The 21,536-nt window shown below is 39.2% G+C and overlaps 2 protein-coding genes across 3 annotated transcripts; one reads left to right on the top strand and one right to left on the bottom strand.

Moving 5' to 3' along the window:
* Positions 1-1,611: 1,611 nt before the first annotated feature.
* Positions 1,612-20,632, top strand: LOC122667535 (arginine/serine-rich coiled-coil protein 2). Of its 2 annotated transcripts, none has more exons than XM_043863834.1 (8): positions 1,612-1,682; positions 1,779-1,836; positions 7,761-7,908; positions 13,842-14,795; positions 14,907-15,083; positions 19,810-19,901; positions 20,024-20,098; positions 20,277-20,632. In XM_043863834.1, the coding sequence occupies exons 3-8, from the start codon at positions 7,773-7,775 to the stop codon at positions 20,436-20,438; spliced, it is 1,596 nt and encodes a 531-aa protein (XP_043719769.1). In that variant the 5' UTR covers positions 1,612-1,682; positions 1,779-1,836; positions 7,761-7,772; the 3' UTR covers positions 20,439-20,632. The 2 variants fall into 2 exon arrangements, with proteins under 2 accessions (XP_043719769.1, XP_043719770.1); XM_043863835.1 differs by having other exon boundaries at positions 20,030-20,098.
* On the bottom strand, positions 20,520-21,326 carry LOC122668322 (protein MIZU-KUSSEI 1). The gene has a single exon (XM_043864909.1). It carries the CDS (start codon positions 21,324-21,326, stop codon positions 20,574-20,576), a length of 753 nt encoding a protein of 250 aa, XP_043720844.1. The 3' UTR covers positions 20,520-20,573.
* Between the last annotated feature and the right edge of the window lie 210 nt (positions 21,327-21,536).

Raw genomic sequence — 21,536 nt, forward strand, 5'->3', positions numbered from 1 at the left:
AGCAGGTTGCAGTAGCTGCAACACCCATCTTCCCATGGACAATACACAGGAACAGGATCGTTTGAGAGTATCTTCTCCAGCAAGACAGTGAAAAACAAGAAGAGCGAGAAAGAGGTTCAAACAGAAAGTTGGTTTCGAATTGACATTGTTTCTTCTTATATCTTCCCAAATTTTCTCATTTGGACCAAATCACAGGCTACAGTTTCTTCGTAATCATGTTCTTCGGCCATGGATTCCATTAAACCCATTTCACTCAATCCAAACCCATCAACACTCATGTCTAGGGTTGGATTCAAGTCGTTTAGGAGAAAACTAAAATCCCCAAATCGATTGCACAACCTCTCCATCGAACCGACCTTCCTCTCTTCTTCCGAAAACTGAGAGCAAGACCATGGCGCAGAGGAGCCGAATCCCTCCATCGCTCCCTTCTTCTCTGCTTCTATTGAACTGATCGGAAATGGTGCACACCTGGCTATTTTCCCTCAAACCACAAACAAATATATTTTAACGAGCCAGACACAATTAGATGAATCAAGCACCAAATGGATTGTAACAGGAAAAGCGAAGATAACTAAAAAACTGAACCTACGACACAGCACCGGCGAGTACACCTGGGTGATAGAGCTGCTGATGCTGTAGCAACGCGTGCTGCATAAGAGGTTGTGGTTGCTGTAGCAACGCTTGCTGCGGCTGCTTCAATCTCTGTTGCATTTTCCAAAATCTCTTCATAGGGTCAAAAACAGGGGAGATTTATTTTTGTAGAATTCAATGGGAGCAAACGAAGAATTAACAACTCCTACCAAACCCAAAAGAGAGAGAGGAAAACAAAGGCAAAGGGACGAAAAATATAAGGGAAGCAAAGATTTTCACGGATCCCTTCAGAGACCTCCATTGCAACGGATTTCAAAATAAAAAATTGAGAAGAAAAAGAAGCCCTAAATATCAGGGTTTGCCCTTAATGGAACATCTCTGTTTCTATTTGATCCACTTTCATAACCCAATAGACAATTCTTTCGATCCAGAATTTCATCATTGGAATGTTTCTTAGATCTGGGTTTTACTCGTTTAATCTTCTCGATATGGGAAATCTTACTGTTAAATGGAATATGAAGTAGTTGCAGGTTTATGGAATGGTGGGTCTGTGGGAAGACATTTGGAAAAAAGCTTAGGATGATAAAAACTAGAAAAAGGGTGGTGCTGGCGAAAGAAGAAGAGAAGGAAGAAACGCAGAGATAGAGAGGAGAAAAATGGGTTTTGGGGAAAAAGATGAAAGAGGGGTTCTTGGAATGAAAGGGTAAAATTGGAATTAAATTATAAAGGGTAATTTGGGGTTTTAAAAAAATTAGACATGCCCAATAGACATTAAAAAGGGTAATTTTGTCTTTACACAGGTTGTTTTTAACACTCTTACATACTTAGAGTACGGTTGATATAATCTTTATAAAGTAGGGGAGGGTTAGATATTTTTCAAAACTTGGGTACTGGATTGATATTAGGCAAACTTAAAGGAAAGGGGATGATATTTTTCCTTATATTAAATTTGACACGTGATCATTTCTAAATCTGACTTCCCCAAGTGAGACACCAAATCGAAAAAAAAATCTCCTCTCCACTCTGAGATATCACACAGAGAACCCCTATAGGGTTTGGCATTCTGTCTCCATCTTCTTGGAGCTTTGAAGGTGTATAGTTTAGTCTTGGATTAATCTCACAAATTTCCGTTTGTATTTTTTTTTTCTGGGTTCTTCTTCTGAAGGATCGATTGAATTCATTTCTAGGGTTTGTTTGCTGAATCAAATTGGATCTGGCTTTCTTTCGCTCTGGTTACTACTTCAGGTACGATGGAAAAACGAACCCTACTACCCTAAGCGCTAGAAAGTTTAGACTTGTTAATTTTGAATGTCTGAATGTAATCGAAAAGTTGGAAATTGACGGAAGTGAATTGCCGACTCTTCTCTCCCCGGTTAACTTTTGTTAGGAACTTTTTATTAAATCTTACGAGGAGGTTGTATCCGTTGATATGTTTGTCTTTCATTTTCTGACTGTATTGTTCTTCTTTCCTTTTCTTTTTTAGACCTTGTTCTTCTCTGTTTGATTCATACTTAAGATATGTTATTGTTACTTATTCTATTTGGTTAGCTATTTATTCAATTCCTACCTGGGGTTCTTTGTTGCTCTAAAATTTTCTGTTAGTTAAGTTAGTGCTGTATTTTTTATTCCACCAAATGTGTTATTTAAGTGTCATTTGGAAATGGGCATTAAGAGGCACAGTTGGAAATTATCTTTTTTGGGCCATTGACCTGGGTATTATTAAATGAAAGGGTTTAAAGGAGGATAGCGTATGCACTTACCCATTTGATCCTGAGTTTTTCTCTGCAGTCTACTGGAGTGCCATGTATTTCATTGGTATTTGTCTGGAGTACCCACTTGATTATCTTTTTACTGACTAGTATAAATGAAGCATCTGGACTCCTCTATTGTGTGCCCTCAGGTGATTGATTTTATTGAGGGGGATAGAAATTCCGTGTCATGTGTAAAATGGTTTTGGCTTATGGCTCCTTTTGGTAGCAGAAGGATATTCTTATATAAGGATTGTATCATCATTTTGGTGGCTATGAATGAATGCACTGCCATAATGGTTGAGGACCACTGTTGTGAGAGTGTGAGGTGAGGTAATTGTTGATAAGATTCATGGTTGAAACAGTTGGGTGTGCAGCAGCAGATGACCTTTTGGGAATAATAGGGCAAATCTGATTTATATGGATTGGAGGCCATTGATGTTTTCAGGGGTTGTACAAATCGGATTTGCCAGGCTGGATGCCTTCACCTAAGGTGAATCTGGCATGCACCTAAGAGACGTCTGTGGAGCTTACAATGCCAAGTATGTGTTTTGGAACTAATCTTCTGTTGGAAAATTGCAATCTTTGTTAAAAGGATGATTCTATTATGTTTAGTTTTCTTGAACTTTAAGGGTGACTTTTGCTGACTGTATCCCCTTTGAGTTTGCACCTTGTCCTTATTATTTTCTAGATATTTGTTATTTATCGAAATTAAAAAAAGAAAAAAAAAATCATTTGTCTTGTGGATGCACTTGCTCATCATAGGCATAGTCAAGGTTTAAAGTATCGGGGATCGTATCGGAAGGGTGATTGTAAGAGACGTATCATATTGTATCGGAGATATGCAAGATACGCATGGAAATGGTCAAGATACACATGCAAGTACACTTTTGAAGCAAAAACAACAAAAACAACAACAACAACAACAAGAACAACTCAGCCTTATCCCAACTAAATGGGGTCGACTACATGGATCCCCTTTCAAAACAAAGTAGAGAAAATTGAGGTCCTCCCAAAAGGGAAAGGAAAGTAAGAGGGATGAAGAGTAAAAGTGAAGAAATGGAATAAGAAAAGTGAGTAATGGAAAATGAAAAAAGAAAGTAAGAGGAAAGAATATAGCCCAGAAAATTAGGAAAATCTCAGTTACGTGGTTTCGATAATGTGGATCCATGCCCTCCAATAGGCTCTATCTGAGGTCATACTTGGCACAAGATCCAAACTATGCATGTCATTCTTCACAACCTCACCTTTGGTCATTTTAGGCATGCCCCTAGCTCTTTTAGCTCCTTCAATCGACATCAGATCACTTCTCCTTGCTGGGGCGTCCCTAGGCATCCTGATGCAGAATGATCACCAAATAGGGCTTATTTCTTTAGAAATGGGCCTAGGGTTGGGTTATAACCATGTTGGGCCTTTGCTTCCAAGGGTTTTTATGTAATAGGCCACTTTAATGAGCCTAAATTAGGGGTACTTAGGTTGCATACGGGATTAGCCCAGTACTTAGTTATTTTTATGTTTTTAGGTTGAACCGATTTAGATTTGGTTGCATCCAATTGGTTCAATTGGTCCAATTTAAGTGAAGTGTTCCTATTGGTCAATAGGTCCTTATATCCTATTGGCTAACATGGGATCTACTTTAAATTAGTTGTTTTTCAGTTAGATTCTCTTATTTTAAGTTAGTAGGGGTAGTTAGGATATTTTACTGTTTTAAATTAGTAATTTGATTGTAATTAGATCTCTTCCACGATTTTAAGTGAAGAGGAAGTTAGATTGTATTAGGATTTGGCCTTTGGCCTTTAATTATAAATAAAGCAACCGTGGGAGGCTCCCCCACATTGAGATTTGAAATTAAAATACAGAATTCGTGGCTGTCTTGCTGCTGCTCCTTGCTCTTCAAGAGTGTGTGCATCCTTGTGGGTTATCAAGGTGGAAGGGTGGGTGGAATCCTGCGACTCCTTACGCCGTGACGGCTGGGAGGGTCTCTCTTCGAAGGTGATTTCATCCTTCATCCCTTAACTTGCTGCCGGTGGAATCCTATAGTAAGTTGAGATTTAAATTTCTGTTTTTAGTTTCCTTCCCTCCCCCATTCGATCCCTCTTGTTTTTCTATTTGAATTTCCAAAACCCTAGATCATCTAGGCATTATCCAGCCATCATCCTACCTCTGTTTTACACCAAAATCAGAGCACAGCCTTCCCATACCATCTCCCCCACTCGACCAGACTTGCTGCCCATTCTATCCAGCCAAACCCTAAAATCCCTCTTATCCTTTAAACCCTAAAAAACCCTAATTTTCTGCTGGGACATATTCAGCCATCAGAAAACCTCCCTGCTGCAGCCGAACCTTCCCCCTAGTCCCTTTAACACTCGACCTTAAGCCCTGCCCCTGAATCCTACTGGAAACCCCAGTTTTGGCTATTTTCCTAATTTTAAAAACCCGGAACCCTAACCCTAAATCTGCAGAATTTTGAAACCTACCCAAATCCAGATATTTTTATATCATAATGACCCTCTAAACCTGCAGATTAAAACCCTATAAACCCCATTCCCAAATTCCCATCCTAAACCCTAATTTTGCCCTAAAACAGCCCCTAATCAGCCCCAAACAGCAGGCTTGTCCAGACCTTGCTTTTATCTGGCTCCTAGTAGGATTATCTCCTATTCTAGGACTACATTACATCCGTTGCACATGGCTAAACCACCTCAGACGACATTCTCGGAGCTTGTCGCTGATCGAGGCCACTCCAACATCAGCTCTAATATGTTCGTTCCTCAATTTATCCTTCCTAGTTTTGCCATAGATCCATCTTAACATCCTCATCTCTGCAACACATAGCTTCGCCATATGGAACTTCTTAAATGCCCAACATTCCGCCCCATACATCATGGCAGGTTGGACAACAATCCTGTAGAACTTTTCTCTATGCTTTAAAGGAATGTGTCGGTCACACAGTATTCCAGTCGCACCTCTCCACTTTCACTTCTATTCTTTGTGAAACATCATCATCTATTCCACCTTCTTTGTGTATTATAGACCCCAGATATCTGAAATAGTTACTTGGCGGTATCTCTCTCTCCTTAATTTTCACCATATCATCATCCGTCATAGTGTGACTAAAGTTACACCTCATAAACTCCTTCTTTGATCTACTAATCTTAAAGCCTCTAGTTTCCAAGGTCGATTTCCACAACTGTAACTTAGCGTTGAACCTTTCTTTTGTCTCATCCACCAAAACGATATCATCGGCAAAGAGCATACATTATGGTATCTCGTCTTGGATGTTCTTTGTTAATTCATCCATGATAATCGCAAACAAATAAGGGCTTAGAGCTGATCCTTGATGTAATCCAACTGTAACTTTTGGAGCAAAAAACAATATAAATAAGCATTATATAACATGTATCATGCATAAATACTAAAATGGAGAACAACGTATAACGAGACAAGTGACTTTTATAGATTTGAGTTCAAATCTTTGCAAATGATCAAGTTTGATGCATTAACTAACTTAGTTTTACCTGAATCTATCGATTTATAGCAAAAAATAGGATTAAAAACCATGATTTAAACATAAAGTTCAAGTCTTTCTGAAACCGAACTTTTTTTTCTGTGAAATCTCCTTCAACCTCTGATCTCAGCTTGTTGAAGGATGCAAACTAAGTTTTTGTAGCACCTCTTGAGTCGTTTTTAGTGTAGATTAGAACCCGCAACTCCAATTTTTTGAAAAAACTTGGTTAAAGGCGAGTTTTGAGAGTCTCGGTTGGGAGTTCCTTCCCTTTTTTCTGCCAAATGACTCTCTGTATCAAGTCTGATAGTCACATAGGCTTTTAATGGCCATATCAGTTGGTATGACTGTATCGGCCGATACATACTGATATGTATCGATACTCTCACAAAACCCTTTAACATACGTATTGTATCATATTGGGCCGTATCGGCCGATACAATACGATACTAATCTAGATATACCTTTTTTTTAAAAGATACATATTGGTATGTATTGTATCGGTACTGCTCGATACCGATACAATACATACCAATACTTTAAACCATGGACATAGATCAAAATTTCTACTGAAATGTCAAAATTTCTATATCGTTTTTGAAACTTGCCGAATCAAAATGGCATGCGAATTGAGGGCTCTTCAATGTTTCAGTTTTTCCACCAAAATGTACCATATTTCGTTACCATTTCAGCTATTTTTGTGGTATATTTTGGTTTTGACTAGGGTTGAAATCCCAGTCGAAATTGAAATCTTGAACCTTGATCATAGGCATACAGTAGAGAAGACTACACAAATTATCTGGTCATGTGAACTTGTGAAGTAGACGAGAGAATCTTATAGTTCTGATCTTCAGACTTGAATTTTGTGCTGCTGCAAGGGTTGGTCTGTCATGTTCGTTCTTCACATAAAGAAGATGAACTTGGTAAAGCATATCATATTCAGCCCTGAAGTTTGAATTTCCATTACCAGAAGGAGTTTCTATCTTGTTGGGCCATTTAGGTTTAGGAGGGGTGCTAACAGAAACCTTTCATGTGAGGTTAATGTAAATGTGGTAGTAAGCCAGTAATTTACATAATGATTCTTTTCTGTTGGTCTAGATTATTTGCTTGATAATGTTTTACATCAACTTTTGCATTGTTTTAATTCGTATACAGTATTTTATTTTGACAGTTTTTTATTTTGTAATATTTTTTTTTAATAGTTACATAAGAGGGATTGAACTTTTTCCTGTGCGTCAAATTGCTGATTATAGGATTACAGTAGAGAACACTGTATTTGCTCATGGAAACATTACAAAAACTGTATGTTCCGATCTTGGGACTGTTGGTGTTCATGGTGCTGCAAGGGCTGGCCTGTCACCTTTGTTCTGTTTCATCTTTGTTCCTATTCTCTTCATCAGAGAAAATGTACCGCCCTTGGGGTGTTAAACATGGAAGAACAGTTCATTCTCAATACTGAAGTTGAATTTCCAGTAGCAGCAGGGGTTTCAAAATTGCTGGTTATCCTAGATTCAGGAAGTATTGAGGGATCACTCAATTTAGCAACTTGCTCTGGTCATAGTTAACCAAGGTTCTATTGTGGTTTCAGCCTTATACTATGGTCCACAAATAAGTTGAATTACATCAAGAAGTGTATGAGAGTTAATTGAACTGCTGAACAGTAAATTTCCATGAAAATCCAATGAAATTTTAGAATCTCTTTTTAATGATACTTTAGGAAATGCTGGAAAAAGCGCTTAAATGTACCTACTAGGAACTGTTACAAAACAAGAAAATGTTGGTTAAGAAGTTTAGTATCTTTGATATAGCACCACAAACATACACATGGATGTACTTGCTTAGCATGTAAATGCATATTTGTAATTTTCATTGTGATGTGTGTTGCATTTTCCATCTTAGATATCTGGTGTTTTCAGGTGTTCAACTCCATGGATTCAAACTTGCACTCACAGTCCCCAGATAAAGGTGATATGAAACCATCATTTCGTAAGCCTTCCAATGATGCAGTTAATAGGAAGTATCGGCGTCGTTCTCCTAGTGGATCAGCTTCATCTTCATCTGGAGGTTAGTTCATCATTATAGCATGCCATTTTTTGGGTCTTCATTGCTTGACCATGCTGGTTTTTGAGCATGTTCGAAACAGAATACTGCTGAGCTCTTGGCATTTGAGATATTGCATTTTAATTGTTTGAGAGTGTTTGGTAACCATCCTGGATGCTACTGAGTAATGGATTTGACAGACATCCTGGAAGCATCTATGGATGGTTCCCAACAGCTTCTTATTTGAGATATTTTCTATAGTTGTCATGGCATCTAGGCGACCCAACGTGTTGGAGAGGGCCCAAACCCAAGGTGTCTAAGGTGCCTGCCTAGGCAACGCCTTGACAACTTTGATTTTTTGCCTTCGCAATTAGCATCTTGCGCTAATCTATTCATAGGTTTTGCTGAATTATGGAAGGTCCTATAGGATGATCAAGGATCTTTACATCTAGGCTGCCTGTTTTGATCTAACTCACAAAAAAATCACCACTTAAAGCTCCCAATTCCAAAAAAAAAAAAAAAAAAAACCACTTAAAGCAAATGGCAAGCAACTTGAGTTCCAATTATCTGCAACTGTGTGCTATTGAGAATTTTATAACCAATAATTGATGAGGTCCTGGTCCGGTCATGCTGACAAATTCAGAACCCTACCGAGATAGGGTCGTAGGGAAGTGAGAACAGTAAGTAAAACAGGGGAAAAAGATGGGATAGATGGTAGAGTCTCTCACCTCACATAGGACTCTCTCCTCAACTATCTTACAGCCATTGGCAAAAACCAGAACCAAGATTTCATTCAAATCCTGTTGTATTTAGCTTACAGACAACTCCTTATATAAAGTGGCTATGAGGGTTCTAGACTCTTATGGGGACTTCCTCCTTGACTTTTGACAATTAACGAGCTTTGCTTTTTCAAGGTCTTTCACAACTAACAAGGAACCGACCTATTGACTGAAATAAGACTTCAGTACTTTAGATACTAGTTTCAACTAACTAATTAATGTTTTTCTTTTTCATATTGCTCTTGAAAATTCTTGACTAAGTGTTGGACTGGAATTAAGTGATCTCTTTTTCTAATAATGCATAAATTACTCTTGATCCAGGACTGTAGGGTCTGGCCTGAACCAACTGAACTTAGTTTAGGCTCGGGTCCTCCCTTCTTGCGATGGTACTATTTGGAGTAAAATTTATATGCATCAGCTCTCCCCAGCTTGAAATCATTCGATTCCAACAAATACAGAAATGACATATAATGCTCGTAAAGGTCCAGGTTGATGCGCTTGAGATCATCTCCATGAATCCATGTATAGTCATTCATGCCTTGGTCGACCCTTCCATTTGACAAAGAAAGAGTTATAGCTGGTAAACTTGTTGTCGACGATGTTTTCAATTTCATCCTCATCCGATGAAGCAAATTGAGGCAATCGAAGGGTATGCTCGGTAGTTAGGAATGAACAACGCAACAGAACAACAATTGGAAAATGTAAAAGAATCACACACACACACACAGACATAAACTGAGATCAGGCTTCACCAATAACATCACCCTTATTGGAATGTTGTCCCTCATATAGGGCTAGATCAACAACTTTAAAAATGTTGCTAATAGACATGTTTGGCAGGAACTCAAGTATGTATGCATTGGGTCCAATTCGCTTTAGCACCTTGAATGTGCCTCCAATGGTATAACTTTGTATTGGTTCTAGGTGTAAACCGCTCTGGAGCAATCCGTACCATAACCATGTCTCTCGGCTGGAACTCAACGAATTGGCAATGACGATCAACTGCAGTCTTGTGCACATCATTGCTGATTGCAATGTGTCGGTGTGAACATTGGTGATGCGTGATATGAACTCATCAGCCTCAATGCTAACTCGCACATGAGGAGGGAGAGGTACCAAATCCATGGTCCTCTTGGATTGAATTCCAAGTGCTATCTCAAAAGGTGTACGGCCCGTGGTGCGGTTGACAGAACTATTGTAGGCAAACACCGCAACGTCAAGTATTGACGGCCAAGTCTTTTCGTAATGTCATAAAAGACACCGTAGGAGATTGCCTAAACTTCGATTCACAACTTCTGTTTGTCCATCCGTTTTTGGGTGAAAAGCCATAGAAAATTGCAACTTGTTGTTTGTCCTTAACCACAAAGTCTGTTGTAAATTGCAACTTGGTGTCTCTGTACCGCCTTGCTGTAAATTCTGATGCCCACTGGCAAAATTAGCATCAGTCTTGTATTCTTCTTTTATGTGGTCGATGCCAGTACCTTGGGTTGAAAAAGGTATGCCATGTAAGCACCTTTCTACTTAATGCATCAGCAATCTGGTTTTCCTTTCTAGCTTTGTATGTCAAGGCAAAAACAAACTCTTGTAGGTATGCAACCCACTTAGCATGTCGATGACTTACTGACCTTTGAGAATGCAAGTGTTTAAGCACCTCATGGTCCGGAAAGAGAGTAAACTCCTTACCAATTAGGTAGTGCCTTTAATGCTTAAGCACTTGTGCAACTCAAGGTCGTTAGTAGAATATCTCTGATGTAAACAAGTCACTTAGAGGGTTTATTTTATTAAAAATAAGCTTTGGGTTGGGTTATATATGTGTTGGTCTTTTGATCTCATGGGTTTATTTTGTAATTGGCCAATTTAATTGGCCTAAAATATGGGTAGAAAATAGGAAATCGGGATTTACTTCCTTAGAGTTAGAGTCCTATTTTGAGTTTGTTTTCTTTATTAGAACACTTTCGTAGTCAATTTAGGTTACCTTATTAGTTAAGGATAGGGTTATGCCTTTCCTTTTTAGTGTCTAAGTTTATTTTTGAGTCTTCTATATAAGTTTGTAAAGGAGGCCAACATTGAATACGAATTTGATTAATAAAATATTGGCTTTAGCCTTTGTTAAAATCCTGAGATAGGTTAGGTGAGATGCCCATTCCCTTCCCCATCCCCTTCCACCATCACCTTCCATTGGTTATTGAATCCGAACCCTAATTTTGTTCAAATCGAGTTCAAGAGTGCTACAAGTTGCTGGGATTTCTTTCAACTGATTGTCACATTGATTTCTTGAAGATTATCACATTCAGAATATTGCTGCCTCAACAGGTTACAAATTGGTGGTTTTTTTATTTGTTACTTCAACCAAGGAAATTGCTCCCTCATTTGAAAATCCATTGTTCTCTTGTTTCCTTTATTCTTACTTCCCATTGTTCTCTTGTTTCCCTTATTCTTACTTCCCATTGTTCTCTTGTTTCCCTTATTCTTACTTCCCATTGTTCTCTTGGTTCCCTCATATGATTTTTGTTTCCATTCCTCTCTTTCTTGTTCTTTGGAGATTTTTTTTTTTATCCTGTCTGGGATTAGACCTATTCAGGTTCTAGTCTTACATTAATCTCCTTTTTGCATCATTCAATTTCTTGCTATAGAAAGTGATAGGATGTCCATTTTGCATCAGAACACCACCAATACCCACATGAGAAGCATCCGTGGAAACTTCTAACATGTGGTCAAAATTCGTTAAGCGTAGTTCCGGAGCCTCTGTCATCATCTTCTTGATAAAAGTGAAGGCTTTGCCTTGTTTCATGCACTCATCATTGAGTGCCATGATAGTGCTAAATCCTTGAATGAATATCCTATAGAACAATGCTAGTCCATGGAAATTCCGAACCTGTAAGAGTTTGTGGTATTGGTCAATCTTTGATGCTATGAACCTTCTCCGGTTCCGCTTCTATGTCCCTTGACAACAAGATGAAGCCAAGGAAGACAACCTTGGGCAGCATGAATGAGCAGTTCTTGAGGTTGATATAGGGCTTTTCAGCTTGTAGGACCACCCTCATCACGCACCTCAAATGGTCAAGGTGATCTTGTGCCTTGCTGCAAATTAATGTCTTAAAGTAAACAACAAGGAACTTGGCAATAAAAGGACAAAGAACCTGTGTCGTAACCCTCATAAAAGTACTAGGGGCATTAGTAAGTCCAAAGGACATTACTATCCATTCGAATAGTCCTTCCTTCGTTTTGGATGCTGTCTTCACTCGTCTCGGGGGCGGATACGAATCTGGTGGTAGCCACTCCTAAGGTGAATCTTTGAGCAGATAACCGCTCCCATCAACATGTCAAGCATGTCATTAAGTCAAGGAATAGGAAACCTATACTCGACGGTGATCTTATTTATTGCTCGACTATTAATACACATCTGCCACGATCCGTCCTAACGAGTAAGGCTAGTATGGGCCGTATGGCACATGGACACATGCTCTATGAACCCCTTCTTGAGCAACTCATCCACTTGCCTCTTGAGCTCAGCATGGTCAGTAGGGTTGGGGTGATAAGTGGGCAGATTCGGAAATACCAACCCCGGCATTAAGTCGATGGCATGTTGAATGTCCGTCATTAGTGGGAGTTGTGCAGCAGCTCCTCGGGAACTAAATCTGCAAAATCAGAAATTAAATCTCTTATAGGTTTGGGAAAGTTAGCTTCAGGGGTAGGGACAACTACTTTGGTTACAAGGGCTAAATATTAAACCAGTTTCCTTGCTGGTTTCAAGAAACTCCCACTGTGGTAGTGCTAAGAGCTTCTGTTCCGCTTGCTGTCCATTGTTGGACTGCTTATGCACATGTCCCATGCTGGCTGCACTTGAACTCCCTTTCTATTCTTTTTCCAAGGACTGAAGAATTTGTTTCCTTCGTACCTTGGCAGAAATCAGAATGCAACCTTTTCTTTTCAGCTGGTATGTTCAAAGGTTTCAGCATCATGGATTAACTTTTGAAGCCAAAATAACATTGGTTCTTGGTACCCCCCCCCCCCCCCCCCAAAAAAAAAAAAATGACATCATTATCATACATCCAAGGTCTCCCATGTAATACATCAGTCAAGGTCATGGGAATCACTTCACACCATATACTTTCTTCACATTCAGCTAGCTTTAAGAGAACAAAACATTGCTGGTTTGGTCCTGCTGACAAAATCAGAACCCTTATGAGATAGGATCATAGGAAGTGAGAACAGTAAATAAAACAGGGTTATCAATTGGGAGAATAGGGGAAGAAGATGGGATACATGGTAGAGTCTCTCACTCACACCTAATCCTCTTTCCTCACTTAGGACACTCTCCTAAACTGTTTCTCACAGCCATTGGCAAAAACAAGAACCAGGATTTCATTCAAAATCTGTTGTTTCATTTAGCTTACAGGCAGCTCCTTATATAGAGTGGCTAGGAGGGTTCTAGACTCTTATGGGGATCTCCTCCTAGACTTTTTGACCAATTAATGAGCTTTACATTTTCAAGGTCTTTCACAACTAACAAGAAAAATGACGTATTGACTGAAATAAGACTTCATTACTTTAGATACGAGTTACAATTGACTAATTAATGCTTTTCTTTTTCAGCCAATATTGCTTTTGAAACTTCTTGACTAAGTGTTGGACTCGAACTAATTTTTTTGTGATAGAGTTGGACTGTAATTAATTGATCTCTTTTTCAGCACACATGCATTAATTACTCTTGACCCATCTTGACCCATCTTGACTGGAGTTAACTGAAACTTGGGCTAGAATATTTAGGACTGTAGGGTCTGGCCTGAACCAACTGAACTTAGTTTAGGTCCGGTCCCGCACTTCTTGCGATGGTACTGTTTGGACTTTGGAGTAGAATTTATCTGCAGCAATAATGAATTTTGCTCTCTCTCTCTCTCTCTCTCTCTCTCTTTTGGCAATAAAGTGTAACCCAAGATGGATATTATTCTGAAGAAAGGCATCCTTGTTCTTAGTATGAAATAATGCCAATATGGATATTATTCAGGACAAGTGGACACCCTTATTGCTTACGCTGAATTATCCAATAGAAAGATAGATGGAAATATTATTAGAGATACACATTCAATGTCAAATTTTTACTTTTATTTCCCCCCCCCCAAAAAAAAATAGTATGCATATTGCAGTGCTAATTTACTGACTTTTCATGCTTGACAGGGAGTCCTTCGCACAGGAGAAGCCGCAGTCCAATTAATTCCAGGGAGGATACCACAAAAACATCTGATGATCGACGTAGAAGGAAGGATGATAGGAGGGATTTAGATAGGGATGCTGGTCGAAGTCGGTATGGGAAAGGTGGTGATTCATACAGAGATTATGGTAGACAGTTTCATGGAAGTTCACTTGATTACCGTCGGCATGATGACCATAACAGACAGCACAAATATTCTACTGAAGGGGATAAAGACTATCAGAGAATGTCATCACGTTCTGGTAGGGAAACAAGTGGGAGCAGTCGTTCTGATCATATGAGACATGAAAGTGAGTATGATAGGTCAAGAGATTATGGGCATCATGTGGATAAATATTCCCGGGATAAACCTGAGGATGTGGGCCGTAGCACTAAGGACAAAGAGAGAGAAACCACAGATCTGGAGCGTCAGAAATATAGCAGTAAGGATCCATCATCTAATAGAGCTGTATCTGGTAGGAGATATACTAGCTCAAACATGGAAGAGAGGAGTGGGGATCGGGATAGACATAGTAGGGATAGAGGAGGTTGGGATGATAAAAAAGACCACAGAAGGAGCTCAAGAGACCATAAGAATGATCGTACATCCTCCTACGAAGAATCTAGAGGATATGAAAAAGATTCTTCTCCAGGAAAGGACAGTGTTGGTAGTCGTGTGAAAGAAACTCACTGTAGCAACCCAAAGGAGATTGATGGACAAAAAGATGTTGCAACCAAAAAGAGGAAATTAGATGACAGAGAACCTGAAAAGCATAAGGAGCAATATGATAGAGAACGAGAGGAGCATCTTGAAAATGATTCTAGACATTCTTCAGGTTACAGAAAACGAGATGGGAGACATGAACATGTTAAAGATAAAACCAGTGGTCTAATCGAGGATCAAGATTCTTCGCTCAAAAAGCAAAAGTTTTCTAATTCAGGTGAGGCCTCTGGTTGTGGTTTGTTTATGTTTAATTATTTGTGTGTGTGTGTGTGTGCGCACGCTCTCTCGCACGTGCCGTTAACTTGACTCTCATTATCATGACAATTAGTTGCGAAGTCCATGACATCTGAACTGGATGAAGGACCGCCTCCTTCAAGTTCGAAGCAAGTTCAGGAGACTGGTGATAAAGTGAATCAAGAACCTGCTCATTCTTCAGCTGGTGAGGCTGAAGCAACTATTGATCTAAATGCAGCAAAAGTTGCGGCTATGAAAGCTGCAGAACTTGGTATGGGATACCTCTGCTCTTTTAAATTATAGATTCCTTATAAATTATTTGATTATAATTCTTTTTTTTTTGTTATATTATGCGGTGATAATATTTTCTTTATCTTAGTTTTGAGATTTACCTATATAAATTTGAACTGTGTAGTTGAATATGATGGTACCATAATATGTGCTGATTCATCTTGAATATTTACATTTAACGTTGAGATAGGTTTAAATTCAGTTTGTAATCCTTGAGATGCAAAGGTGGTTCCAGCTATCTCATTGGTGAGAGGGGTACCTAGGCTGATACAATTTTCTGGATATATTGTTTTCTCCATTCTTATGAAAACTCCTAATTTGGGTTCCCTCTTTTTGCTAATAATATACTGACTGCCAACCCCTCCCGCTTCTTACCCCAAGAAAAGGAACCTTTAAATAAAACTAGGGAAGAAGATGGAAAGAGAAGAAAGACGGCTCCATTTCTTCCTAAGCTGTTTGATGTGTCATATGCTCAACAAAGTTCCACCTGTATGCTCGTGCGCCCTTTCCAGATCTTCAAATTGAACAAATTTGTTACTGGATCCTTGATCCTTCTTTTGGCATATAGGTTTCTGTGCAGCTGATCATATGTATGCTCCCATCACTGACTATTTATTTTACATATGAAACTAACCCCTTTTTTCATCGACTATGAAAATTTTCTGCCTTGAGGGATAAGTGATGCAGCACTCAACACCAGCTGATCTCTCTAGACTCTAGAGGTATATTGGACACTGCTTTGATTACAACAACGCAGGAGGAGCTGATCTCGCTAGAGGCATATTGGGCACTGCTTTGATTAAACAACGCAGGAGTAACCCCCTTGGGAATGATCAAATATAGCCAAAAAGAGGGCATATATTGGTGTTGTGAAGGTGGTTTGGTTTCGGTCTTTTATTTAAGTTATACCAGTTGTAAGAGTTCCAGAGTTGATTAGTGTCCTAGTTATGTTAGGATTTCTCTAGAAGTTATTAGTCTTTAATTGCCTGGTCAGTTAAGGAGTTGCTTCATAGTGTTATTAGTATTTTATTTATCATTGAAGTGGATTAGGCTAATTTTAGTCATAGTAGGATTCAGATTTGATTATAAGTGGTCACAGGTTCAAGTCAGGAAACAGCCTTTCTGTGAAGCGGGGGGTAAAGCTGTGTATATTATGACCCTCCCCAGACCCCGCAGTGGTGGGAGCTTCGTACATTGTGTATGCCCTATTAGTAGGAGTTAGGTTTTAATGTTATATACTTGTATATAAAGATATGTACTCTGCAATAATAGTCTGAGTTTTCTGTTTTCCAGTAGTTTTTGGTGGTTTTACTGTTTGGGACTGAATTCCCAAGTTATTTCTTCATATTATCCTGTTTTCGGATTTTCTTCATCCTATGCAGAGTTTTATATAAACAGTCAGGTTAATACTTGAGCTCTCTGCTTCAGTTCTTAATACCTGAGCAATCTCATTGCTGTTGGTGCTCTTCATATTCAATCATATGTTCACTTATTAGCTTCTGAAATCTAGTAACAGACGATTCTGAGCAGTTGAGAACTTTTTCTCATCTGGTAATTCAGTTTTCTGGTTCAGTAAAGATATTCAGGATTAGACCTACACCTTCCATTATTAACTGGAGAAATTTGATCAATTCCCGTGGTTGAGAGTTTGGTCTGTTCTGGTCATTTGACCAGAATTCCATAGTCCATACTGAACCAACAGCTATATTTGACCTATGAAATTTCTCCTTTTGTTACTCGATTCTAGTTTCTCAGTTGTTTTCCTGATTCCTGCATAATCTTTTTGCTAATTTCAGTTATCTTTCTATATCTATTTGATTTGGCATTCTTAGCCTTGGTGGGGCTAGAATTCCTAGTCCTAGTTGAATTAGGAACTCCAGGTCTGCACGAATAAGATATTTAGGTGTCAAGATTTCTGTAAAGGGTTCTCAAGGAAATTGAAGAATTGAAATGCTTGGCAGCATGCAAGGTTGCAAAGGTGACTGTATAAGCCTTTAGGATGATAATGTTTTAGGGTTGGACGTTGGGCGGTTTTCATGATCTCTATAGCATAGCTGTGGACAAGAATGCTGCCATAAGACACATTTATTATGGAGGTGAATGGACTGATGACTTTTACTCCACTTTCAGGTGCAACTTGAATAATTGGGAAAAGGGGATTTTGGCTGATTTTCTTAGCTTTTTCTTAGTAGGGCCTCTTTGTGATGATAGGAGAATTTGGGCTGCCTACTCTAAGGAACTGGACACTTTCACCTAACCAGGATGGTCTAATATTTACTGCTCATTTTATGTGGATTACGTGGATCTGTCTGATGGTTTATCTCTTTATATGACTGGCATTTAAGTTGGATCTTAATTGTTCATTTTTTCCTTGAAGCATTTTTGTTTCGATAGACAAGCCTTGAAATCGGTCCCCCACTTGCTGCCCCGTTTGTGGTTATTTTTCTTTAAAAGAAGGTCAATGTGATGTTTGCACTTTATCAAAATAGGGTAGATCATGTGGCATATACACCTCAAATGTGATCTTTCAAAGTACCACACAGAACTAGATGTATTTGAGCTTATATCCATTGGGTGATGACTGTGGGCCTGAGGTATAGAAGAAGAGCGATGCGGTGCTGCACAATTTCAATGGATGGATGACTTCAGTGTTTGCATTTAATGAATTTGATGATATGGTCATAATTTGGATATCTGTTTCTAAAATACCTTATGTATTTGGATTTGCTAGGATTGCCAGATTCAGTACCAAGGTTTAGAATATGAAAGACTTCTTATTGTGCTCTTGCCTATTTGTCTTAGGGTCTGTTGTATTGTATGTATATTATAATGGTTGATGGTGAAAGGAAATTAAGGACCTAAAGGAATGTCTTACCTGGGATGGATTTCCAAACTGCTTTGGTGGAGAAATAGATTGATAGGACTTCACATTACTTCATTGATCTTGTCCTGGTTTTCCATACTTCCCTGCTGCAGCATTAGCCAGGAGCAAGAGGAAGAAAGGGTAGGACCTAGTGTGTGCTAGTTTCCCTGGTCCAAGTAGAAGTCTTTTCGTAAATTTTGTGGGATTAGTTTAGAGTCGAGTTTCTTTTCTTTTATATGTTTGTAATTGTGAGAGTCAAGTCATAGAGTTATTAGGATTGTCTATTAGCAATGACATTGGGTCTTGTTTTAGTTTTCTTATATTGTTTTTTATTTGTTTGGGTGTTGAAAAGGGTCTCTCCTGAACTCCATAAATAGATGTAAAGGCCTTTGTCCTCCCCCAAGGATTTTATGCAATAGAAGGTCGCTCCCTCTCCCTTCTTTTAATTCGGTTCTGTGTTGTTGTCGACTTATACCCAACTTGAGTGGAGTCTCAAGTTTCTTTGGTGTATTCCAGGGGTCATTCTTGCAGATTTCCTTGGTGGATTCCAGCGGCCATTCTTGCCGGTGAAGTCCTGTTCTCCTATCCTATCCTCCTTTTATTTCCAGTTCAATTTCTTCAGTTTCAGGTCCGTATTCTCTTTAGTAGCTAGTGGCACCCATATTTTAGCTTATTTTTCTTTGTTATTAAATTGTTCATCTCTCACTTGTGTGTCAAAAGTTTGCCTTCAAATTTGGTAGTTAAATATCTACAATTTAGTTTTCTTATAATCTGATTTTAGTATTCAGTTTCCAGTAACCGATACCCTTGCCTCGTTTTTTACATGCTACCTTTAACTGTAGCACCCCACAGCTTATTTTAGAATTCTGAGAATTCTTATCTGATAGTTCTGACAAGATAGAGGACTTGACCTGAGTATGATGCTGTGTGATCATTATTTATTGAGAGTTCAGTTTTCTCCTTGTCATTTATAATGTGTTTTTATCATTTTCTAATATTTTTCTTCAAGTTTCTGAGTTCTGAATCCTATTTAATTCCACTTATATTCTGTCTATTTAGTTCCAGTCTTTTCTCAAATCTGTTATCAGTTTCCTATCCCTATTTTGTTCTTAGAGTTCTCTGCAGTTCAGACTCTTCTGAACTCTAATTCTGGGGTTTGAAAGTTACAATTTGCATTAACTCCATCCTTCACTTTAAGATTGGAAGAACTGGTTGTCATTTGATTTAGCAATCCAGTGGAGGAAGTTGGTATTCTATGTTGGTGGAAATTTTTATGCTAAAATTATGGCAATCTTTAGAACTTTTGTATGAGATGTCAGTCTCTGAGTATGGGTTCATCATCAATTCTGATCCCAGCGATTCTTGATGGTCCAAGTGGTGAAATGCTCAACTCCGTTGATCACATAGAATATCTTATTTGATTGAAGGTAAATAAATTGACCTTACAGAGGAGGGTATGATTTGTTTTCAAGTTTTACAGCATTGGTTAATAGTTTTCTGCACGTTAGGGAGTACTTTTAAGTAGCACAGTTATGAGCACTGTAGATCAGGAACATATATTTTTACGAAAGACATCTATTCTCTTGAGGTATGCATTTTGCAGTTTGTTATTTTAGCAATTAAAATTTGTCTGTATGGCAAATAATGGAGGTCCTTAATAGCCTGTCTGCAGTGCTGGATGTTACTTGCATAGTTGCATGACTGATGGTTATGAATCTTGACATTGTTTCTGCTGTTGGCTGATTCCTTATTCCGCTCCAAGGCTTCAACTTAGTGAATGTCTTTGCAGTCTGTCAGTCCTTTTGATATTTTAACTGATGTTCAAGCAATATACATATCACAGTAAACAGGAACCTAATTGGTAGTGGATACATGTCTACGGATCAAAAGAAGAAATTGTTGTGGGGGAACAAAAAGAATATTGCTAGCGACGAGGTATGTATAAAATTTTCTTTTATGCTTTTCTATAACTTATTCAGGCCATGTGATTTCATTAAAATGTTGGTTTACCCGTCATTTACCTGTTTTCTCTTTGCCTTATATTCCCTTTAAAATTATTGCAGCCTGGGCATCGTTGGGATTTGCCACTGTTTCCAGACCGAGAACGACAGGAGAAATTCAACAAACTCATGGTAATTACTGCTTCCTTTACTCTAATCTAGTTCTGATGGTCAGAGATGTCTACAACAGATGGTAAAATATCTACATTCCGCTCTTATCCTGAATGACAAATTCATGTCAGAATTTCTTAACCCCTACTAACACTGTTTTAGAGTCTGAGGTTGCCTTGGTACCTATGGCCAATTGTAGGGTGTAAAGGGAGATGCAAAGCAGGAGCAGAACCCCGAAGAGAAAGATGGAAGTGGGATTTTCCGATCAGAAAAGCAGAAAGAACTCGAGCTGGATTTGGAGAAGCATTATACTGCTGGACTCCGACGAAGAGATGGTCGCACTGTTGGGCTGGGGCTCTAGCTGCCTTCTCTGCTCCTTTCTGTACTCAAACAAAGATGTTTGGTACCATTTTTGTGTATTTATGTTTCTCCTTGGATTCTGCTTTATCTGAACCTGTACCTCTTGCCATTTGGTTGACATCTTTCACTGAAAAATTCAGATCCTCACAAAAAATATGCTTAGTTCGGGACCACTATTACCATCCGGGTTCATCACGTAGAAAGTCTCCGAGTCTTTGGACCCAATCACTCGTTCAAAGTGAGCTCTCATGTATGTCAGTTCCCCATCAGGCATGTCTGTGTTCTCGGTAGGTAATACACCGGCTCCCATTGACACAGCATGGAGCAACTGCATAACATTCAGGTCTTCCTCAGTTGGCTCCTTTTTGGTGCCATACCCGACCTTGCGATTATTGCAGTACATGGTCCAGAGACGTTCTTCAATGAGCTTTTTCTTCTCGACTGCTTGCTTCTCACACTCGAGTGTTATTCGCGTAAGGCCTGTTCCCATCTCTTGAAGGAGCTTGCCTGTTGGGACCCCTAGCTCAAGTATTAGCATGGGAAGACATCTTGGGTTTTCCTGGATGGCTAGGTTAACACGTGCCTTCCGGTAGCCATATAGGGTGCCTGTCATTCTGGTTCCGCCGTGTATATGGCCGTTCTGGGGCTTGTTGCCATGTAGAGGAACAGGCACCCTGCATGGGGTGATGATGGGGAATGCCCTGAACAGAGAACGAACTTGCTTGTAAAGTTTCCCTGGTTTGGATGGCTTGCTCTTCTTTGAAGGCTGTTGAAGAGAGATTTGAGGACGCGAGGGTGATGGTGTCGCAAGTGGGCTTACTGGCTGGGACTGTAGCTGCGGTTGCGGTTGCTGCTGCTGTTGCAGATCCTGAGCTATTGATGCTGACATTCTGTCTGTGCTGGTTAAAGCTGAGATCGTTGGTGTTGAAACTTGTGATGGGGGGAGTGATTGGAGAAGGGGTGATGGTGTTTTTGAAGAGGGGGTGTTATGGGCTGCACGTTTGGCTGTTGCTTGCTGGTTTTAATTACTTTATCTCCTTTAATTATTTTAAGATGGGAAAGTAAGAGGGTTTTAATAAGAAAACAATCTTTTTGGGTG

The sequence above is a fragment of the Telopea speciosissima genome, chromosome 7 (genome assembly GCF_018873765.1).
Source record: "Telopea speciosissima isolate NSW1024214 ecotype Mountain lineage chromosome 7, Tspe_v1, whole genome shotgun sequence".
Lineage (NCBI taxonomy): Eukaryota > Viridiplantae > Streptophyta > Magnoliopsida > Proteales > Proteaceae > Telopea > Telopea speciosissima.